Below are 23,791 nucleotides of genomic sequence, written 5' to 3'. Positions count from 1 at the left end.
CTAGTATTGAGATGAGAGGGAATTTTTTCAATAAGGATTTTAAATTACAGTGGAGGCCAGTAGATTTCTGGTTATCAGAGCTATCAAGAGATATGAGGATAGTGTGGAAAAATGTTAACGCATCAGCCATGATCTATTTGAATGGCCAACTGCTGCTCCTTTTTCATGTGTTCCATATGGTTACAATTGCAACCTTTTAGGGATTTCTTATCTTTTTAAAAGAGTGACCACTTGCTCTTATGTCCCGAAGGCAGTGGCTGGTCTCTAGTTATGGATCAATAGACCATCTGGTATTTTTTCATGTATTTAGTCATCATATGTAAGTACACATGATAACTAATTGAACATGAGAGGTGGGTTGCAAAGAGATGTTGTGGGTCACTAACCTCCATGGGTTCACAGTCTAGTGTGGATTGTTTGATGACCATGAGGAATGGAAATCCTGGTTATGGACAAAGATCAGCCTGATAGATGAAAGTCTTCTCTGCCTCTTGGTAATAAGACTTTAACTTATGCCATACCTGACTTGTGAATTAAAAAAACCCAAAGAACTGTGGAAATTAGAAATCAGAAACAAAAACAAAAATTGCTGGGAAACTCAGCAGTAGAGAGAAAATTGAGTTAACGTTTCTGATTCAGTGCCTCCCCCTCAAAAAAAAACTGTTCTGAAGAAGAGGCAATGGACCAGAAACATTAACTCTGCTTTCCCTCAACAGAAACTGCCAGATCTCCTGAGTTTTCCCAGCAATTGCTGTTTTTGTTCCTGACCCGTGAGTGTTTATCGCAGGTACTATTGGGCTAAACTGTACAAAAAGAATGTTTGTCAATGCTAGTATTGCTCAAAAAAATGTGCAGAAAATTCATAACTAAAACAAATATGCATCTCAGTAGCAATTTTATGATCAGTTAAGAAAAGGCAATCAGTAATTTCTCCAGCTGTCAAAATCCTCTGTAGGTAAATGGTGAACAACCACTTTGAAACTTACTTTCACTGTGTAATTAAAAATAATTTTGCTCATGTGAAGTTTTAAGATGAGTCTTGCCCACCAAATGCAAACAGAAAGTTCCAGGATGTCCGTCAAGCATTGTAATACGTTAAATAAACCTGACTGGTTACATTCCACAGATAAAATTCTCATTGGTTCCAGTCTTCCTGGAGCAATGGTTGAATTTTGTTGGAAATTGAGATGTCATACAACTGGTTTGAGAGTTGGAGCCAACTGTAGGGCAGCCAAAGCAGGGGCCTGGGGTTGGTGACTTGCACCAGGAGAAAGTGAGGACTGCATATGCTGGAGACCAGAGTTGAAAAGTGTGGTGCTGGAAAAGCGCAGCAGGCCAGGCAGCATCCGAGGAGCAGGAGAATCTATGTTTCGGGCATAAGCCCTTCTTCAGGAATGAGGCTGGTGTGCCAAGCGGACTGAGATAAAAGGTAGGGGGTGGGGGGGGAAATTTGGGAGAGGGGCACTGGGAATACGATAGGTGGAAGGAGGTGAGGGTGAGGATGATAGGCCTGAGGGGGTGGGGGTGGAGAGGTCGGGAAGAAGATTGCAGGTCAAGAGGGCGGTGCTGAATCTGGGGGTTGGGACTGAGATAAGGTGGGGGGAGGGGAAATGTGGCTTCAGGGCAGAGGAGATGACCTGGGGGTTGCAGTGAGAGAGGGACTCACTGAGATCCTAGTAGAGGGAGAAGGAGAGCTTCTTCAAGGTAGGCATCCTTGCAAGAGGATTTGCAATAGGTTAAGATCAACTAGGAGAAAGTGAGGACTGCAGATGCTGGAGACCAGAGTTGAAAAGTGTGGTGCTGGTAAAGCACAGCAGCCAATTTAGCAGACTGATGCCGCAATCAGTGTTCAGTTGAGGACAGCGGCCTGTCCCTCTCAGAGTATCACAACTCTATCAAAGGCTTAGTAATCTCAGCAGTGCCACTTCTAGTGGTGGTCACTGCCAAGCTTGCAGGATAAGGAAGTGGATGACTTTATGCTGAAGTGCCTTTGAAGGGAGTATAGATGTCCGTGAGCAGACCTTTGGTGGGGGGGGGGGTCATAATCTTTGATTATTGATGCCTTTGCTGGGGACAAGGGATTGGCTTTGTGAGCTATATGGAGACAGTGAGGTCTGCAGATGCTGGAGATCAGAGTTGAGAATGTTTTGCTGGAAAAGCACAACAGGTCAGGCAGCACCTGAGGAGTAGGAAAATCAACGTTTCAGGCCAGAGCCTTTCATCAGGAATGGCCCGAAATTCCTGATGAAGGCTCCGGCCCAAAAACGTCGATTTTCCTGCTGCTCGGATGTTGCCTGACCTGCTGTGCTTTACCAGCAGCGCACACCCAACTTTGTGAACTATATAGCTATCACTAAAGAAGCCTACATGTTGGGAACCTGTTGGGAGGACTCTGGTGATCTTCAAAAGCAGGCAGAATAACAGAGTGGGTAAGAAATTGTCTTTAATTGGACCATTGGCTGAACTCCCTGCAAGCAAACACTCTGCTATGGTTCCTGCTGCTGGTAATATGCTAAAGCCAGAGATGCTAGTTGTGCTCGTAATATCATATATTGCATTTAATCATTCATGTCTCTGTGCATTTGATCTAAATCCTTTGTGAAATCAAATATTCATTTAGGTTTATTCTTTACAGTTTGTTAGCTCTGATAACTTTGTTGGAAGTTTTCCACTAATCTATTCTTCTGAGAGTAAATTATATAAATGATTCCAGTTTGAGTACTCCAGGACAAAAATGTATATTTTGTCAAAGATTTTCGTCTCTCACTCATCAGATCAATTTGCAAGAAACACCAAAACAAAGGGAAAGCGACATTTACACTGTATGAGAGGCGAGTGCTGATTGGTTGGCAAGTGAACTCTGACTCATAGCTGCATTGACCTTGGTAGCAACAGCAGTTAATCATTGTCAGTTCACTGCCAAGTTTGTTTAAATTTTAAACCAGTTGGGTTGATTCTGATTTGTCGAGGCATTTTCCTGAGAAAGGAACTAGAGAATAGCTGTCACTTATTTTGTTGAGTTGAAACAGGTGCAGTATGTGTACATGTTCTTTTGTCTGCAAAGAAGAGACCCCTGTGTAGAGAGAGAGAGATCCTGGCACTTTAGATCCCAAAACGTGCCCAGTCCACCTTAGATTATCCATGTTAAAATTCTGAATTGAAACTTACTGCTTTTGTATTTTTATGCTGAAGTTTTGAGTTCATGTTTGTACCTTCATAGTTGACTTTTAGCATATTAAAGACCTAAATATTATCTCCAGTGAATACAGGTTTAATTTTAGTACTTCATAACTTTGAACTGATATTGGCTTCTTGCAGAATTCTACTTAATATTTGTGTAAACTTGTGAAGAAAAGGTCATAAGTATTCCAATATTACTACAACACAAGATGATTTGTTTTTATGGAGTACCCTTGAAATGCATTTAAATCTCTGACCTGAGGCAGATATTGTATTCTGAGATTTAATTGAAGCTAGATTACTTGGTGTTACTGAAATTGTATACTTTCTTATTTTAATAACCAAATCAATTTCTTGTTTTTGTCTACAGACAATTCTCTTTCAACGAGTACACTTGATAAGAAAGCTCCCTCTTCTCCATTTGGGCAGGACCTTGCTGATAATGAGATGGTAGAAATCCTGATTTGAACTTTTTTCACCTAGGACACAGTGAGCAGGCAATAAAGGGTGTTGAAAATACAAAATCTGATCTCATTGAGGTCTATTGTGAAAAACGTGCAAAATGGATCTTCTTTTATTCCAGCTGAAGTGTTTATGAAGCCGAAGCACTTCAGGAAGCCACAAAAAATGGACTAAGGGATATGTATGCTTTCTCATCACATTCTTTAAAGCAGTGTACATGGAAAGATCATTTATCCACTCAGCCCTTCATTGATCTGTATCAGTACAAACTGTTTGAGAAGTATCTGCACTGCCTTGTACAATACATTCCAGCTCAATTTATTATGTTAAGCGTTTAACAATGGATGTATTATATACTCAAACAGAACAGTATAGTGATAAGAGCACAAGCTGTTATGTATTGGAGAACCACTCTTTCACCAATAACATTGTATAAAAGAGAGACAATAGCCTTTGAGGTGGGGGCCAGAGTTTTACAGAATCTCCAACCCACTAAATCTTGGCAAGTTTCCTCTTGTATTTTTTTTCAGGATTACAAAAAACTGGAACAACATCATTTCAAACATTCTGGATTGTATATGAAATTGTTCATTACCAATTAAAGTTAAATCTATCTTAATAGTTCACTAGCTCATATGTACAGAAACTCTCTTAAAAGATCATTAATATTTGTTCCAATCCTAAGCTTAACAATTTCCCCTACAATTTTCTTAGTAAACCCACTGTCTCATGCAATGAGAGGTCTGCGGCACTGACAATATTCTAACATCTCGACAAAGTTTACCCTCTTTAAGAATGAGCCAAAACAGTGTTGGAAGGTAATTCATCTACCAGGACCTCATAGCTGAGCTGTTCTGTATCTGGCATCCAGGCATGAGCACTTTCTATACTTGAGTTACTGGGTAATATTCAAATATATTTCTCCTAGCTGATATTTGCTATAGAGGAGGAGAAAATTAAAGAATACCCAGATTAATTGCAAAGCTCTCTGATATCCTTGCTTTTGCTTTCATGAATACGATTAATATGCTCTCTGCAGTCAGCTAATTCTGGTTTCACCAGTCTCAAATGCCTCATAGACCAGTTTCAGTATTGACAACTGATGGGGTTAAAATGTATATAAACATTTGATATACATTATATAGATCCAGGTTATGTGATCACCCTCTTCCCCGTCAAAAAAGGAAAACATGTCTGTTCAGAATGCCATTCTACTTTAGCAATTTTCTTTTTAAATATGTATTTGTGGGATAGAAGCATGTGACATTGTAATCCTAATTTCAGTGTAACTTGACAAACAAATTTCAGATCTGTATCGCCAGGATAAACTGGTATTGTTATAACAACATTTTGGGATCCTGAAAATTTTGCTTTAATATATCATGTAGCTTCGGGTAGATTGTGTTCATGTACATTTCAAACTATTGGTTACGATATGCTTGTTTTAAATGCACCACACATTGTTTTACCCATATGCAAGTTCGCCAATGTCTGTAATAAGCCAGTTGAGTCCCAAATCTGAGGAATTTTGAATATGCAGTATATTTTTGGTGTACATTTAAATGACAGACATTCACGTCTTTTCCAGTAGGTATAACCAGATTATAAGGAAGCGTTATGCTTTGCTTAATCTATTTGCATTGAAATCTTTTATAATTTGTGGGGCACTATGATAATTCAAGAATCTGGGGAAAGAGAATAACGACATAGCATGCAGTCTTGTAAACCATTTTATTGAGAATACTGCGAACAGTATGTCTCAGAACAAAACTATACTCGGGCGAGATACTGTCACTGCCTTTGTCTCTACTGCCATGAGTGTTAGATTTGTACCATAATACTTCACTCTGGTGTTGTTTAACTCATGTTCCTTTGGAAAAGGACAAAAATAGTAATTATGCCACTTGGTATTTTTCAGAGTTTGACTGGACATATAATGAATAATTGTGTTCTGCTAAAATGTTGCAATGACAGTGTTTCAGACTAAATTTATCTTCTCCCTCCTGTTCCAGTTATTTCACGGCTTCTTCTGTTCAGTGCCATTTTACTAGGTGGAAAAGTAGATAGGAATCCTGAGTCCAGTTCTCTTAAGTGCTGGTTCGGAGCTGGCTTGAAGCAGGGGGCCAGGGAGTTTCAAATGTGGACAGAGTAGAGAGTGGACGTTTCTTAATTGTCTGCTTATATCATGTAAAAATGTGGACCATTTCTATTTGCCAATATTGTTGATAGTATTGTTGTGATTGTAGTAAGTGACTAGTAGTTTCTTTTTATGTAAAAATGCAATTGATTTAGTTTTGACTAATCATTTCCCAGCCAAGTTCTGCCTTAATTTCAATAATTTTCAATATATTTCTGTTCATAATCATCTGTGCAAGAAATATTTATACCTAATGTAGATTTATCTAATTTATATTACAGTTGTGACTTGATATCTTTTAGTGCACAGGTTAGTGACTGGTTCAATCGTAATGTTATGCCTGAAATACAACAGAAATGCTGCTATATAACAGATATATCTCTTAAATACCATAATCCCACAAATGCATGAGCCCTGTTAAAAGAACATAGAATAACACATATCTATGAGAGTTTTACAGTTACAAAGCAGAAGTATCTGAGTCTTGATTGATGTTGAGCATTAAATCTAGACTACATTAAGAGGATTACAATAGAAATTCCTCATACAGTGAGCTATAGTGTGTTAATCAGTTGTGGTTGATCCAGTATATATTTATACCCAATTTTAGTTTTTACTGATTTCAAGTTGATGACAATTGCTGAACTGATCTACCAGTGAGATGTGTGAGTCCTTTTTGGTATTAACATGGTATCCTCTTATCATAACCCAATTAGTAGAAAAGAATTATGTTCAGCGGTGGTTGACTATATGAAAAGCTCACCTGTAAGTCAATAATCATAATGAGGTCAATGATTTGTGTGCACAATTTATATAAAATAGCATGGCACTTGAGGCAGTTCTAAAACTCTTCTGTGCAAAATAGTAAGCGCGATGCACAGGCTAGAATTGTAATTGACTAATGTCAGAAATTGATGGATAAATGGAAGTTACTGCATATGAAAAATAATAGTTGTCAAGCTAACCTTCAGAAGGTAACAATCACTTCATCCACATATTAAGGCACTAAATCGTTTTTTAGAGGGTAAAAGGTATATAATGTACATATATTTAAATAGCTCTGGCTCTAAAGCCTGTAACATTGCACTGTACCACTCTGTCCTGCATATAAAATTATTGTTTTGTTCAAAATGGGAATAACCTAGTTAAAAATACCAAGTCATGACTGTATATAGCATTTCAAAAGTTGATTTTTATTCAAGCTCCAAATTAACCTTACTGTAATTATAAAACAAGATTTTTGTTTAAAAGCCTGGTAAAGATGCCTACCTTCAAAAATTTGATAAGTAGGCATTTAATTACTCAAGTTGTGCACTTAACAATTAGGAAATAAATCTCAGATATGTGGTGCCTTTTTAAAAACAAACATTTTTTACTTTGTTGTATATAATTCAAAACTTCTTGTTAGGATGTTAAAGCTGGCTTTTTGCTCTTAAGTTAAAACAACTGTATTTTGTATTTTCTCTGTATTGTTTATTGTATATTTAATAGAAACATTTTCTAAATTTTGCTGAAACTGACTGTTGTCTTTCTTGCTAGTTGTATTCCAACATATTGCAGCATATACAAAATTGCAAAAACGTTAAAAGATCTAATATTCACAGTGTTATACGAGCGACATTGAAAGTGTGCTGAATAGTGAGCATTTAGTTTAAAGCCTATTCTTTACCACATCCTGTGGTAACTACATGCCTCAGTCAGTAACTGGAGCATGGATCATTCATCCAATTGCATGATGAACAGTTATGGGGTTTGGATAAATCCTTTGCTAAAGGTTAAAATACAGTGGACTTGATCTTTTGGATGGTCTGGGGCAAGATGTGCATTGCGACACGCCAGAAGAGCCGATGTACTGACTCTGCAAAATTGCTCAGGAGTTTTTTATTTCCAATGGGCAATTACTTTTGCTCCCTGAGTTCCTTTGGAAAATAGACTTTGAAATGGCAGAAAAATCCTGGTCTGACAACTGATGCCCCTCCCCCACCTGTCATTTCACACCCCTGCACATTCGCCCATTTATTCATTCACTAATACACTGAGAAGCTTTGGGGCCTATTAAGCAGCTCTCAGGAATACAGTAGATGGTATTGTGAAAAGTAATTTTGGCTCCTGCACAAATTCTCTATACTTTTCCCTCTGTGGATTCCTGCTATTGATTGAATTCTTCTGGCTCTCCATGAGAAGTTTGGACTGACAAACTGTATGCAAATCAGCGGGTGCTTTTCTGTCTGACCAACATTGAGCACAAGTTTGGATACAAGTTGGAGACCTGGGACAGTGTGTTGATCTATAGACCGATGAACATGAAACACTTTTTCAAATAACAAATTGTCTCATTTTCCTCTTCAAGGATTAATTGATATAAGCAGCTTGGCTACATTTCTTGACATGACTATTGAATTTCTATCACTTATTTCCCCTTTATGTACCACCCATGATGGTTTTCAACCCCCTTAAGCAAGAATCTAAGCACAAAAGATTTTTAAAAATGTTGGGTGTGCTGTTCAAAAAACAATTTTTGTAAGTTCTTAAATTCCACATTTAAACCATACTTGCTTTTCCCAGCTCTGTAAATACTTTGGTGGTCTTTGTAGTCTTTGACGATGAGCACCCTGGATTTCACCACATCCATGCATGATCCAGGATGACAGGATGGTTGTATTCCCAAAGTAGAACATTAAGCCAGCAATTGAAGTCCAATTATATTTGATCATAACTGATATGTTTACTAGTTAAGTTTGTTTGTGTAGTAAAGAAGGCTTAATTCATTGCACTTAGGTTTTAAATCAATGCTTATAAGTATTTTAAAACTTTATTTCAAACTTAAATGCTGATACGTGGCATGATATTCAATCAGGTTTGGTGCTTCAAATTGAGATTTATTAAAATTGACAGCATGATTCCACACCCTGACTGTTTGGTTTCCGTGGAAACATTGCAAAGGATGTTGTAGGATGCTAGTGCCAGCAAGGCATAGTCAGTGTGATCTGACTTTGAAAGTACTTCACTCCAGGGACAAAACTAAAAATGTGTTTGTAATTGACCGAATGTACCATTGAAACTGGAAAAGAGCAACTGATTGCAGCCAGAATCTGGTTGCGCTGACTTCCTCTCTACCCTCTTAAAATGGTTGCCTTTCCATGTTAATGGAAGTGGAGTTAGTAGTTTAATCTAAGAACTCTCACACTAGGCAAGGAACAGGAAGGCAAACACCAAGAGGTAATGGGCTGCTAGTGAAAAGTACTAAATTGGTCTATATGTATCAATAAGGAAGAGAAGACTATCACTGGCACCTGTGACAAGTCTCCTAGCAACAACCATGAACAACATCAGTAGGAACCTTGGCAACAGGCTGTCTTATTGCACTCACATAAGCAGCTGGTGTGTAACTAGCTATAATGGAGGAATTTATTCTCAGCTGCTTCAGTTTCTGATCCATAAGTGTTATGTACATTAACATATTCATTATTAACGGTCAGTTTATACTGTAAAACAATTGTTTAGCTATGTTGAACATTAATCCGACTACATACATACTCTGTGCTACTTAATCATTGAAGATCTGCCAGGGCAAAATAGCAACTTTAGATGGTTCTGAAGCCAATAAACTTGTTACTGTAATATTTGACATTCAGTTTGTTTCGAAAGATATTGTCATTTTGCTATGAGTTTAATAAGTAGATAAATGTGGAGGGATATGTTAGGATCGCAAAATAACCCACATGGAAACTAGATATTTTCTCACTTGAGCAAAACCTTGAAAGTAGATAAAGATAAGATCTTTAGTTATATACTGACGATTTCAAAGCTGTAGGATCTCTGACAATAATGGGTTTCGGGTATTTCCATTATTCATGTATTGTTCAAAATCTCTGAATTGTTTTTGATTTTTTGCCAAGAATCTTCCCTGCTATTTGATATGCAGCTTATTTGATATCCAGTTCTGGATGAACTAAAGCCTCATCCAACTAAATATTGGGAAAGCTATTGTCTTTGGCCTCCGTTGCAAACTTCATTCCCTAGCAACTGACTCAACCACACTGTGGCAACCAGATGGTTTACAACCTTGATATTACATTTGACCTCAAAATAAGCTTGGAACCTCATGTATGATACTTTGCAAAAGATTTCCTCCTTTAAACTCTATAACATAGCAAAGATGCCTCAACTGATTCCCTGAAATTTTCATTCAGTATCTTATTATTTTGAGCCTTTCCTATGCGAATGCTGTACTGAGTGGCCTCCCATGTTTCACCTTACACACACATCAGTTCATCCAAAGGTCTGCTGACCAAGTTCCATTTGGCCATTACTTTTATGCTCAATCACACACTTCAGCTCCCAGTCTGGCAAGTGGAGTAAGTAAAATTAGTAGTGCACAAGATAATAAAATCAAAGGAGCACAAGGATCTAAAATGAAAGTTCATAAGTCTTGTGCAGGTGTAGATAGTGACAAGATCTAGCAGTAATATGAAAACTGGGATCGCATGTTAAAAGTAATTGGTGACTGTGATATCCGTTGCCGAGATGCTGAATTCTTAAATTTCTTTGCTAAAACTCTATGATGCCCCCTATTTTAAAATGCTCCTTATAACTTAACTCGTTGGCCAGGTGTTGTAGTATCTTCTCATAGCTTGGTGCTGAATTTGATCTTGCAAAAGCTATGAAGCAAGTTGAGATATTTTGCTACATTAAAGATACTATATAAATGCAAGATGTTGATACCTGGAAAAGATATGTCAGGTAGGGAATGAAACACTGGCTCAGATCTTCTGGACAGTGGCAGTGCTATCACTTGTCTTTCCAGCTGGGTCGTCTTGTATTGGCTCCAAATCCCTGGCTTCTTTATTGCAGCCATACACAAGGAGCACTAATGAAGGTGAGCAGTGGACAGTGAAGGTCTCCTTTTAACATAAGCAACTGCTGTGTTCAAGTAAGTATTGAAAAATCATAAAGATTTTGTGTTGATGAGGGAGTAAGAGGGAAGACTTCAGATATTTGATCATTGGGAATCTCTTCCAGAGCAGATGGGACCTATACAAGAAGGACTGGTTGCATTTAAACTGGAGGGGCAAAAATATCCCTGCAGGAAGGTTTAACCTAATGTGACAGCATATTGGGAATCCGTACAGTAGGTCAGTATATGGAGTGATTGAGGAGAAGGTAGAGGTTAAATTAGGTAAACCTAATAACAACAGGCAAGGTCAGATTAATGAAGACAGCAAGAAAGCCTGAAGTTTATCAGCTTGCCTGGTGGGATCTATTACAGTTTACTGAAGGAGGCAAGGGAGGAAATTGGTGAAGCCTTAACAGAGATCTTCTTTAGCTACAGGCAAGGCTCAGATGACACTGGAATAACCAACATTGTTTCTTTGTTTAAGAAGGGCAACAGAGTTAATTCAGGAAGTCATAGACTTGTGAACCTTATTAGTGGTAGGGAAATTAGCAGAGAAAATTCTTAGAGACAGGGTTTACCTGCATTTTGGGGGTAAAAAAATGATTTATTCGGGATAGTCAGCGTGGCTTTGTGCCAGGAGCTCATGTTTCTCTGAGTTTTTTTTTTGACAAAGTAATGAAGATAATTGATGAGGGTAGGGCAATGGATGTTTGTCTACATGGATTTTACTGAAGTATGATGGGCAGGTCCCAAAGATCATGTCACATATGATCCACAGTAAGTTGGTAAGTTAGCTGCAAAATTGGCTTGATCGTAGAAGACAAAGAGTAGTTGTGGAGGGAAGTTTTTCTGACTGCAGGTCTGTGATTAGTGGTATTCCACAAGAATTAGTGCTGTAGCCTCTGTTGTTTGTAATTTATATAAATCATTTGGATGCAAATGTAGGTGGGCTGATTAGTAAGTTTGCAGATGATGTGGAAATCGGTGGAATTTTGGATAGTGAGGAAGGTTGGTCGGATATAGGTCAGTTGGTTGGGCAGGGAAATGACAGATGGAGTTTAACCTGGGCAAATGTGAGGTGATGCATTTTGGGAGGTCAAATGCAGTAAATAGCAGGACCCCTAGAAACATTGATAGTGGGATCTTGAGGTTCAAGTTTGTATCTCCCAGAAAGTGGCAACATAAGTGGATAAGGTGGTAAAGAAGGCATGTGTCATACCTGCTTTCATCAGTCATGTCGCAGCTGTATAAACTCTAGTTAGGTCACTTTGGGAGTATTGTGTGCAGTTTTGATCCACACACTATAGATAGGATGCGGAGGTTTTGGAGTGGGTGCTAAAAAGGTCCACCAGGATGTTGCCTGGATTGGTGTGTATTAGCTGTAAGGAGTGATTGTCCAATCTTGGATTGTTTTCACTCGAGTGTCGGAGGCTGATGGGCAACTTGACAGATGTATATATATATAGAAAAAAGAGAGGCATGGATAGGATAATTGGAGGTTCTTCCCACTGTGGAAATGGCTAATACTAGGGGGTATCAGTTTAAAGTGAGAGGGGGGAGGTTTAAAGGAGATGTGTGATGGAGATTTCTTTTTACATAGGGTGCACTGTGCTTGCAATGTGCTGCCAAGGGAGAAATAGATACAATACAATGTTGGTGAGCCATTTGGACAGACACACGCACAGGCAGGAAATCGAGGGATACGGACCACATTTGGTAAATAGGAATGGTTTAGAATGGCATCATGTTCAGTATGCATGTGGTGATCCGAAGGGCCGGATTTTTTTGTGCTCTACTGTTTTTGTGCTCTACTGTTCTATGTTCTATGATATAGCACGTGTCCAATAAAGTGGGCAGGTCCATTTGAAAAGAGAGCATGAGAATTGGAGGGTGTGGGCCAGGGGTCTTTGGGATGGTTATCCAGATAACCCGATCCCCTTACCCAGATAATCTGTTCCTCACCCCAAACATCCAGCATCACCGAGGTTGTCAGTTGAAAAATTGGGTGAGGTGCAAATTAACTGTCCATTGCATTCCACTGGAAATATTGAGTTAAATTCAGACTGAAACGTTACTGAAATTTTCCTCATAACTCAGCTATCTGACACTGCAAAATTAGTCTAGTCACTCCACTGCACCACCTAGTTCTTTGATATTTTCCACATGTTTCAAGCTTAGTAGTAATGTCTGTAGATCAGAGTATTTCCATGAATTGATTCTATAAATCATTCCGAATGAAATTAGTATTCATGCTGATTCTTAATAATCTGTCCTTGGAACTAATATACTTTTAGAATATGTTTAGTAGAGGTTTCCTGTGCGTTTCCTCTTTCACTTTATATCTACCCCCTACTATCCCACCCATTGCTTCATCCTGTAGCCAATTCCCTAACATTCACTTAGGCCATGTTCTTTAAATATGTGTGGCAGGAAAACCTCTCATCTCTTCAGATTACAGCAATAAACAATACGCAGCACGTTTCCTCTGCTTCTAACCACTGTCTCCACCCTTGCATTGTAACAATTTCTGTGAATTTCCTGACAAATTATTCATTTAACACATTCATTACCTGCAGATTTTGTCAGTAACTTGCTAAAATCCATATTCAATCTGCTCATGATACCATTCTGTGAACATGACATTCACAATAACAACCCTTACCCTCAACTATTCCATCTTTTTGTTTCCGGATCAAACCCATATTGAAATAATTTAAAACATTTTCTGTCCAAGGATCGTAGAGGTTTTGCATGAAATGCATTTGGCAGCTCGTGACCTGGCAGAGTCCAGTTACTTGTATGTATGAGTCAATTGTGAAAAATTGCCCTAATTTAACATTAAGGCCTTAAAAGAATTTCCATTGTGGGCATTTGTTACACAGGTGCAGTCAGGGCTGCTTGACTGAGGCTGGCACTGAGACATGTTATGAGGAATGTAGTCAAGAGTCTTACTATGCATTTAATTTGTTTGACATCTAACCCAGCAGAGTTCTTGCTGATAATTGAGGGTTAATTTTATGAGTTCCTCTTTCCAGTATGAAACCTCACCACCAGGACTGTATATTGGAAATTTTAATGGACAGAAAATTGGAAACAGGTACTTGAAATTTCTACCTTGTGCTCTGAATGAATAAGGCACTGTGTCAGAAGTATAAACTTGTAAAAATACAATCAATGCATGCCAAAATTGGAAACAAACATTCCTTACACTCGTATTGTTATCTTCCCCAAAATGCAGAAACTAGACTCCAAATTTGTAGTGAAAAGGAGGATTCATTTTGTTTGTATATCTTTCATTAGAAAATTAAGTTCTCTTCCTACTGACCTGCATCTACAGTATTATATTTTTCATTTTAATTTGTACAACATTGGAGCTTTATTTTTAGTAAATGTTTCATGGACTTCAGGACAGAAAATACAGATAGAATATGTTACTGGTACAATATTGTATAAAGAAAAAAAAAAGTCATGATTTGGATTTATATAGCATCTTTCATGACCAGAGTGCCCCAAAGAGCCATAGATGTACTTTTGAAATGTTGAATCTAATGTAATGTAGGAAACATAGCCAATTAGCAGACAGCAAGCTCCTACAAACAGCAATTTGTTAATCATCACATGACATCAATATACATTTACAAGAACATCAATATAAAGGGGAGCAGCATTTTTAGTGTTATATGTGAGGAGCACACTGATTGGTTAGCAGGTGGAAGCCGATTGGTAGAAGTGTTGCCATGGCCAATGCAACAGTTAATGATAACTGACAGTTAACTGTCAGGCTTAATGTAAATATTAAACCGTGCAGGTTGAATCTCATTGGTCAAGGCATTGCCCTGATGAATAAACAAGAGAATGGCTATCACCTATTTTGTAGAATGAAAAAGATGCAATGTGTGTACATGTTCTTTCTGCCTGTAAATACAAGGTCCTGTGTATTAATATATATATATATATATATATATATCTTCCAGTATGGACAAATTCATCACACTGTGAGCCTGACTGATTTTGACATGGTTCTCAGCATAATTCATAGCACACTCAGGATTGTTAAGTAGACGTTGTCCAATTAATTCTCAACTAATGTTGAATAGTTTTGTGTTTTGCAAGCATGGACTGGTTGGGCATGCTCAGCACCTTGCCTGTTGTGAACTGCAGAAGGACCATGCTGTTTTGGATGAATAGTTTACATTCCTAGTGGTGAGCTACATTACCACTCATTCAGATTAATGAAATAGATATTTTCTGGTCTATTCCTCAGGACAATGCCCTGATCATTCTGCCACACTGAGTACTATGGATCTTTTGTGCCCACCTCAGAGGGCACACAGTGACGTAGAATTACAATTGCATCCAATTGCCCCAAACGAGCAATATTCCTTTGCTAGAGCACTGGAGTGGCAACCTAGTTGTATGTGCTCAGGATCTGATGCTGGACTTGAACCCACAATCTTATGACTCAAAGGGAAGAGTGCTAGTAACTAACCAACATCTGTTGTCAAACTTTTAATGATGCCAAACTTTTATTGAGATATGTTATAACGTTTAATTATTTTGCAGACTCAGTTTTGAAGGACTGTGAATGCCTGGATTGAATTGGTAAAGGGATTAATACAAGGTCTGTGGAACATTTTTGTCTAACAGGGCATTTCTTGAAAGTCACATGTCTTCTCATAACTGCTCGCTTACTAATAAACCCAGCCTGGGTTTAAGACTATCAGCTTGCATCTTCAGCTTTTAAAATTGTTTGGATTTTCAGATGGTGATTAGCCTCACAAAGGAAATTGCTTTCTCAGCCCATTTCTCACATTTAAAAGAAAACTCATGTTTTGAGTCTAGCATATGTACCTGCAGTGCTGGCCCAGTCTGAACTCTGATTGTCTTCCTGATTGGCATTCAGAAGAGTCCTCAATACTGTTTTTGCCTGACCAAACTATGTTGGCAAAGAAGCTGCTTGAATTTAGTAATACCCATCTTTGTGAGCCACAGCATCAGACTGGCTGCCATTTGAGCATTCCACAACATGAACTAAGACTTACTGGCCAAATGAATTGTTTCCCAAAGTGTATTTCTGCAGAGAGAAATCTTTTTATTTTTGTATCTTTTCCTGGTGTAAATGTATATGTGTTTTTGTATTAACAAACTCTGCATCTTTCTGTAATAAGATTTGCTTTATAATGAATTGATATTTTTTATTTATTAAAGAATCTTGATGGATCTTCTGATTTTAAATGTATTGAATACAATTGGCCATATCATAAATGAGACAGAACAGTCAAATATATGCTGTGACCTGTGGAGTAGTGAAAAACAGTGCTCATCCTCCCATGACATAATGCATCAATGTCCCAATCTGCTCTTGAGTGAATGTAGAAGATTGAAATAACATGATTTCAAGAACAGTGTCTTGCCCTAGATTTATCCCTTAAGCAATGTCTCTGAAAATCATACATCTGCTCACTGATCATACACATCATTAGTGGGATTTTGCTGTGCAAATTGGGTTGCTGTTGACTATATTAATGTAGTGGATGCACACCAAATGTCATTCAATGATTGCATGACTTTGGAAAAAATAAAGTTATTTCTTATCATTGATTTGAATGCATACAGTGACAGTGAAAGTGCCATAGCTGTTGCTTAGACAATTGGTTTTCAGTTGTGGGGGGAAAATCTCACTGTTTTAAGGGTGACTTCATATCCTGTCAGTGACTTGTTTTTCCATGAACAGTTTAGGCTGCTCACATCAAATAATTTCACCAAAGACACAGTTCAGCATAAATATTTTGTTGATTTTATTACCGCAGCTATGGCAAAGTTTGCATGTGGAGCAAACTAATGTTTTCTTTACATTGGATAAGGAATATGATGGCTGGACCTTCTGATATTCTAATGGAAGATAACCCTTTGATGGAGCAGTTGATGATAGGTTAGGGCTTTTGTAACACCCTGAAAAACCTATGGGCCCTTGTGGCACTGTGGTGGTGTCCTAACCTCTGAGTCAGGAGGCTGGGTTCAATTTCATCTGTTACAAAGGTGTGTAATAACCACTCTAAACAGGTTGATCAGAAATTATCCACACTAAGAAACCTGTACAGTGACATTCTTCCAACTATTGCAATCACCTTCATTTGTGTTAGATATGACTGCAATCTGTGGAGAACTTGTCCTGAATCTTAGCTGTTACAATTTTGGTGGAACTCCTCCATGCCGCATTGAATCTAATGATGTCTTGCTATCAAAGCAGTGACATTCGCCTCATCACTGAAGTTCAGATCTTTTGTCTATGTTTTGAGCAAAATCTGGAGTTATGTGGTCCTGTTAGAACCCAGACTTAGCGTTGGTGGACAAATGATCTTGAGTAAGTTGATGTCACTATTGACAAAGCCTTTCATCATGTTGCTGATAAACAAGGCTAGTTTGATGGGGCAGTAATTCAACAGATTGGAATTGGTTCTTTTTTTTTGGAACAGGGCATAGTGAGCCAAGATGAATTCACCTGAACTTACTGTAAGTCATACATTACACTGCTGGATGGCGCTCCAGTACAAGGACTAATTCTTCGAATCCAATCCAGCCAGGTTTGTGGGCAGACATTGTTTAATAGTAGCAGTCAAGCTTATTTCACAAAGTCAAATTGGATGATTACTGTATTTTGATTTAAAATGAATAAATATTTCTCACAATCTGACTCATCAGTGGTCAGATTCATGTCATGTACATTACTGGAGATTACTATTAAGTAAGTCTTTCAGAACAATCCCCAGATTGTGGTTCTCCCTGGTCTCCTTTCCTGTACTGATTGATTGATTGTGCAGACATATAGTAGAGTTCAGTTCCAAAGATTACTTGCACCCTCTATTACCTTGCCTCAGTGACCATTCTTCATTTGTGAATATTGCAGTAAATGTCTTCAAGCTATTAGAGAGTGGATTGTGTTATTTCCAGGAAAATGTCAACTACCTTCCTACGCTTCTGTGAGGGATCTTCAGAGATGATGCTAAAGAATTGGATATTGCTCAGCCATAAAGAGGAATCAAATAATAATTGTGTGAAATCATTTACTGTCATGATTCAAGTATTGTATGAATATAACTTAATTTTGGGGAAATTAAATTTCTAAGTATAACATAATTGAAACTCTGGATTTCAGAAGTTAGCAGACAACCTAAGTTAAAATCTTTATAAGGTCACCCTTCAGCCCATGATACTCCGGGGAAAATAGCCCCAGCCTAGTCAGCCTCTTCCTATAGCCCTAACCCTCCAACCCTGGCAACATCCTTATAAATCTTTCCTGAACCCTTTCAAGTTTCACAACATCTTTCCTGTAGAATGTTTCCAGGGTTGGAGGGTTTGAGCTATAGAAAGAGGCTGAATAGACTGGGGCTATTTTCCTTGGAGCATCAGAGGGTGAGGGCTGACCTTATTGAGATTTATAACATCGTGAGGCACATGGAAAAAGTGAATAGCCAAGGTCTTTTTCCCCAGAATAGGGGAGTCTGAAACTAAACTGTATAGGTTTAAGATGAGAGGGGAAAAATTTAAAAGGAACTTATGGGGCAACTTTTTCATGCAGAGGGGAGTGAGTGTATGGAATGAACTGCTAGAGAAGTTGGTGAAGGCTGGTACAGTTATGACATTAAAAGGCATCTGGATGGATACATGAATAGGAAGGCTTTTGAGCGATATGGGGCAAGTGCTGACAAATGGGACTAGATAAATTTAGGATATCTGGTCGGCATGGACAAAGTTGGGCTGAAGGGTCTGTTGCCATGCTGTACAACTCTATGACTCTGCTTGCACATGGAAGGCCTTCTATGTGCACTTAGAAGGTCAGAGTTAGAAGTATAAGAGGTGTGAAGCAGCAGGTGGGTTTGTTTAGATTGGGGCTTGAGGATAATAAGTCTAAGGAGACTTAGTCTATCTTTACTAGAGATGCAAAAGCATAGTACATAAATGTAATCCTAAAAGTATATATATCTGGGACAATAATAGGTGGTGCAGCAGACAGTTTAGAGGTTTATTTGAAATAATGAGACCTTGATCAGATAGGCCAGGGAATTTCAGATGGAGTTTAATTTAGATAATCTAGATAAATGTGAGGTGTTGCATTTTGGTAATGCAAATCAGGGCAGGATTTACACCGTTAACAGCAAGTGTTGCCAAACAAAGTGACCTTGGGGTGCAGGTGCATAGTCCCTTGAAAGTGGGGTCGCAGGTGGAATAGCTCCACAGAGGCCAGTATCCCATCACCAAGTCACCCTTTATTTACACGTTGAGAGTTCTTGACACTGATCCAGCTTCCTCAGAGCCAGCTCCCAGAATGAACAAGATGTCTTATGCTCCTGTTCTTATCTCAATCAGCCAGGTCTCCCTGATTGGACCAGATAAACAGTCCTGTTCTCGGAGATCCATCTGGTTGTCCTCATTACAATAGCTACAGAAGGTAAACAGGTACTGAAGAAGGCATCTGGCATGCTTGCCTTTGTTGGTCAGTGCATTGAGAATAGGAGCTGGTATGTTATATTGCGGCTATACAGGACATTGGTTAGACCACTTTTAAAATACTGCTTTCAATTCTGGTCTGCCTGTTACAGGAAAGATGTTGTTAAATTTGAGAGGGTTCAAAAAAAATGTACAAGGATGTTGCCAGGATGTTAGAGGCTGAATATTCTAAGACTATTTTCACTGGACTGTTGGAAGCTAAGGGGTTACCTCATAGAAGTTTATAAAATCATGAGGGCGATGGATAGGGTGAATAACCAAAGTATTTTTTTTCAGGGTAGAGGAGTCCAGAATTAGACAGCAGAGATTTAAAAGGGACATGATTGGCAGCTTTTTCATGCAGAAGGTGGTCCAGGTTTGGAGCAAGCTGCCAAAAGAGAGGCCAGTACAATTACAACATTTAAAAGATATCTGGATGGCTATATAAATAGGAAAGGTTTAGAAGGATATGGGCCAAGTGTTGGCAAATGGCACTGGATCAGTTTAGAATATCTGGTTGGTGCGAATGGGTTGTACTGATTGGTCTGTTTCCGTGCTGTATGACTCTATGACACTATCCTAGGTATGTCAACTATCCTTGGGGCTAGATTTCAGAGAGGTAGTCTTTTATTTTGTGTTTATTTCTGTTTTCTCACAGATGCAGTCAGTTTGGAAGACTGAGAGAAAGTAGCTGAGTGTCTGCTGGCAGCTAACACAAAGGCCATGAAAAGAGGAATAAAGTATGTTAAACCATAAAACTATTTTAAAAAAAGGAACAGGAGTAGGACATTCAGCCCCTTGAGCTGCTCTGCCATTCAATAAGATGATGGATAATACAAAATTTCTCATGTCCACGTTCCTAACCTTTCCCTATAAACCTGACTCCCCTACTGAACAAAAATCCATCTATCTCAGCCTTAAATATATACAAGGCCTCTGTGGTGAGGAGTTCCCAAGTGTCTCAACCCTCTGAGAGAAGAAAGAAAATCTCCTTATCTCTGTATTAAACTGAGGCACTTTTATTCTATTCCTAAGTTTGTGTCACGAAGGAGAAATCGTGAATGAGTTCCATGGTTGAATAAAAATTAAAATTGCCAGATCTGACTGGTAACACTAGTGGAAGACACCAGCAATGAAGTTCTCCAGAGGCAGGAAGAGCTTTGGTGTCTAAATACCAGATTAAGAAACCATGAGGAGTCAAAGTGAATTGCTGAGAGCTGGAATGCATCTTGGTTTAGTTCTTGGAGATGTCAAGGTCCTGGAAAGTATAGCCAAGCTCAAGTGGGATTAAAAACAATGGGAAAGGGTCTGTTGAGGTTTTGGTTTTAAACGATAAGAATTTATGAAGGAGTGTTAAGTTATGTAGGGTTTATTCCTACCTTCCCTAGTCTGTTGGACATACTCTGGCTATCACTAACCTAAGGCAGTATCAATGGAATGTACCCAATTGTTCTTTATTGAAGTCAGATAAAACACAAAATATTGCAAGAATAGTCATACATTATAAATTTAACTTTACAATCAGAAGTGACAAATGTGGATTTGTCCAAGGATCAGACTGAAACAGGCAATCAGCCCCCTCTGTATCAACTTCAGTTGCTGATCAGTTGACTCTATCTTTCTGAGGCATGCTTTCTTACATTTCTTTTCAATGCAGGAAGCCTGTGTGATCAAATCTTGACACAGTCCAGTCTTCAGCGACTGATTAACTTGACCATAAACAAACATTAAAGATTTGTCATTTACTATGGTCATTTAGATTAGATTCCCTACAGGCCCTTCAGCCCAACAAGTCCACACCGACCCTCCGAAGAGTATCCCACCCAGACCCATTTCCCCCTGACTAATGCACCTAACACTATGGGCAATTTAGGATGGCCAATTCACCTGCCCTGTACATCTTTGGACTGTGAGAGGAAACCCACACAGACACAGGGAGAATGTGCAAACTCCACACAGACAGTCGCCCAAGGCTGGAATTGAACCTGGGATCTGGTGAGGCAGCAGTGCTAGCCACTGTGCCACCAATCATTCGCTTATTGAGAAAACTGCTTGTTTTCTTCAGAAAGAGGTTTATCTTTCAGTTTTAATGGACCTTGATTCAGGCCAGCTTGTCCAGGCTGCTCACATAAGTTAGATCCTTATAGCTTTTGTGTCATTATATCAATCGTATGATATTTGCACAGATTCACCCAATGGTGTTGATGACAAATGGTACGTTATACATGTAGTGCACTGTATATGTTTTAAATCAGAACTTCAGTCAGACGCTGTATCGTCTGTTACAACACTTAATGCAAACACACACATCCCTTCAACAAACACAATGAACACATAAGTCATCATCCAACTGGTTAATCTTTCAATACAGCAAGCTTCGTGTATTTTTCTCATTTTGGCTAACCCAGCAAATTTAAGGAGAAAATGAGGACTGCAGATGCTGGAGATCAGAGTCAAGAGTGTGGTGCTGGAAAAGCACAGCAGGTCAGGCATAATCTGAGGATCCAGAGAATCGACATCAGGAATTGATGTTTCGGCTTATACCCGAAACATCGACTCTCCTGCTCCTCTGATGCTGCCTGACCTGCTGTGCTTTTCCATCACCACACACTCGATGCAGCAAATTTAAGACTTGTTTTGTTGATTTCTTGTGAAGTAAAATATGAAAGCTTGTGGTATGGTTTTTCAGGCAAAAACTAGAAAATTTCTTTTTAAAAGTTGCCTGTCTCCATTTAAATCAGAACAATAAAAAATATTGTTATGGTACAATTAATTTAGCAAGTTGATATTGGGGCATAGTTACAATTAGGGAAATTTAATTTACATTTAACCTGACTAATATTTGACGTAGGGATCACTGCTGTGGCAGAGGAGAGGAGGTCATTTGTTTTAGATATGGTTCATTCATAATGTTCTCCAACACATGCTAGTGATGACCTGAGACTGGATGGGACTGAAACTCCAGGCTGTAAAGTGTAAAATATTTACATTCGTCTGCACTGACATTCTTCACACTGATACCTGCAAACCCCAGATATGAAACCTCCATTCTTGATGCATTGTCCAGTGCTTTGGTGTTTATATTTATTATGTTTGGGAGCAACACCTTTCAAACCTATACGCATCATTCTGTGGTGCTTTATTTTTGCAGAGTGAGCTTCTTGGCCTTCTATGTCAGGCCAGTAACTTGTTTCTTTCTTATTAAATTTCATCACAGTCGCCGTCCTCTTTGTGACAATGTCAGCAACATTTTGAATAGAGGGAATATGAATGATGGACTCAATCTTGTTCTCAATTATGCATGAAATTCTTTGTATGCAAAACTTCAATGATTTGTTCACCATCTGACTCCAGAGTTTGAAGCCGATCAAGGAATATTGTAGCATGGATGAGATAAATAACTGTAGCTTAAATCAAAGTTTGGAACTATGGATTTACCAGTCTGCTTAGCTCGGCACACGTGCACTTACTGACCGGATGAATGGAAAAGTTCAATCATTTCTTTCATTCCTGGTAACTTGTCTTTGGTTTTGCTGTAGTCCTTTGGAATCTGCAAAAAGCACATTCCACATCCCACTATTTTATGAGCTGTGGTTTCTAATCCACATTATTAATAGCTTCTTTGCGAAGTGGGATGAGTTCACCAACCACTTACAGATATGAAGAGTTTAGAAGTCTTGCCCAAAAAGAAAATGACAGACTTGAAATATTTGAATCGACATAAAAAGAGAAGTAAAAAAAAAAAATAGACATTAGTTAACATCTCTATAAAGATAATATATTATTACATGTTTTATGAGGAAGTGTTGATCCATACCACTCATTGTATTCTATAGCAGAGTGTTATAGCTGTGTAAATGATAATAGTCTCAGATGACACAGGTTAAAATGTATTATCATGGATCAATGGTTTTGGGGATACCATGACGGATTAGAGCCAAGTCCAACACTTTTATCTGTGTCATCTGAATCCTGAGAGTTGTTCTGTTCTTGAAACACAAGAACATCTTATTTACAGTAGTTCTAGTGCATCATATGACTTTCCTGTTGAGATATTGGGTTCAATTTAATTTTAACAGCAACAAAACACGTATGTTCTATATGTTATTATTTTACTAACTCCAAAGTATCTGTTACTCTTTTTGTAATGTATATTCTGTCCTGTTTTTAAAACACTCTAAAGTTTGGTGTGCCATGTTTAGAACATTTGCAAGCATCTATTCTTCCTCACCTGTTATGCTTTAAACTTTTTCCATACTTGTTATTATGCTGCTTCCAGAGTGTATACCCTGGCAGTGAGGTTCAGTAATGTGTATTTAGCACTAAGTGATATGCCAGAAAATGCTCATCCCGTTCCCCTATGGGATGTATGCCTTACGATCTCACAACTATCTTCAAAAACAGAGTAGTACAGCCCCAGACTTGGATTTAATTTTAAAATATCAACCACATTTTATGAAATATGAAGTAAATTTTACAAATGTGACCAAAAAGTTAAATATGTAAATACCTGCTATGAGCCTATCACTCAAGTTCATCCATGAGCAAAGTTACCAAAAGATTACAACTTTCAGAATAAAGCTGCCCCTGTATAAATATATCATTAGTGTAATTTTAAATTCCACACC

The 23,791-nt window shown here is 38.4% G+C and overlaps 1 protein-coding gene across 3 annotated transcripts in view; it reads left to right on the top strand.

Moving 5' to 3' along the window:
- The window catches only part of amot (angiomotin), a 132,153-nt gene extending 124,858 nt beyond the window's left edge, over positions 1–7,295 (top strand). For all 3 annotated transcript variants that reach the window (XM_043704943.2, XM_043704945.2, XM_043704944.2), the window contains one exon: positions 3,551–7,295. In XM_043704943.2, the coding sequence (XP_043560878.1) occupies positions 3,551–3,648 (98 nt within the window). In that variant the 3' untranslated portion in view covers positions 3,649–7,295. The remainder of the gene's footprint in view (positions 1–3,550) is intronic.
- Positions 7,296–23,791: the final 16,496 nt, after the last annotated feature.

This window comes from Chiloscyllium plagiosum, unplaced genomic scaffold (assembly GCF_037043375.1).
Source record: "Chiloscyllium plagiosum isolate Xiang-an unplaced genomic scaffold, Cpla_swu_hap1 HiC_scaffold_11, whole genome shotgun sequence".
NCBI classification, from domain to species: domain Eukaryota; kingdom Metazoa; phylum Chordata; class Chondrichthyes; order Orectolobiformes; family Hemiscylliidae; genus Chiloscyllium; species Chiloscyllium plagiosum.
Note: the sequence above shows the minus strand (reverse complement) of the source record. Positions and strands in the feature narration are given on the sequence as shown.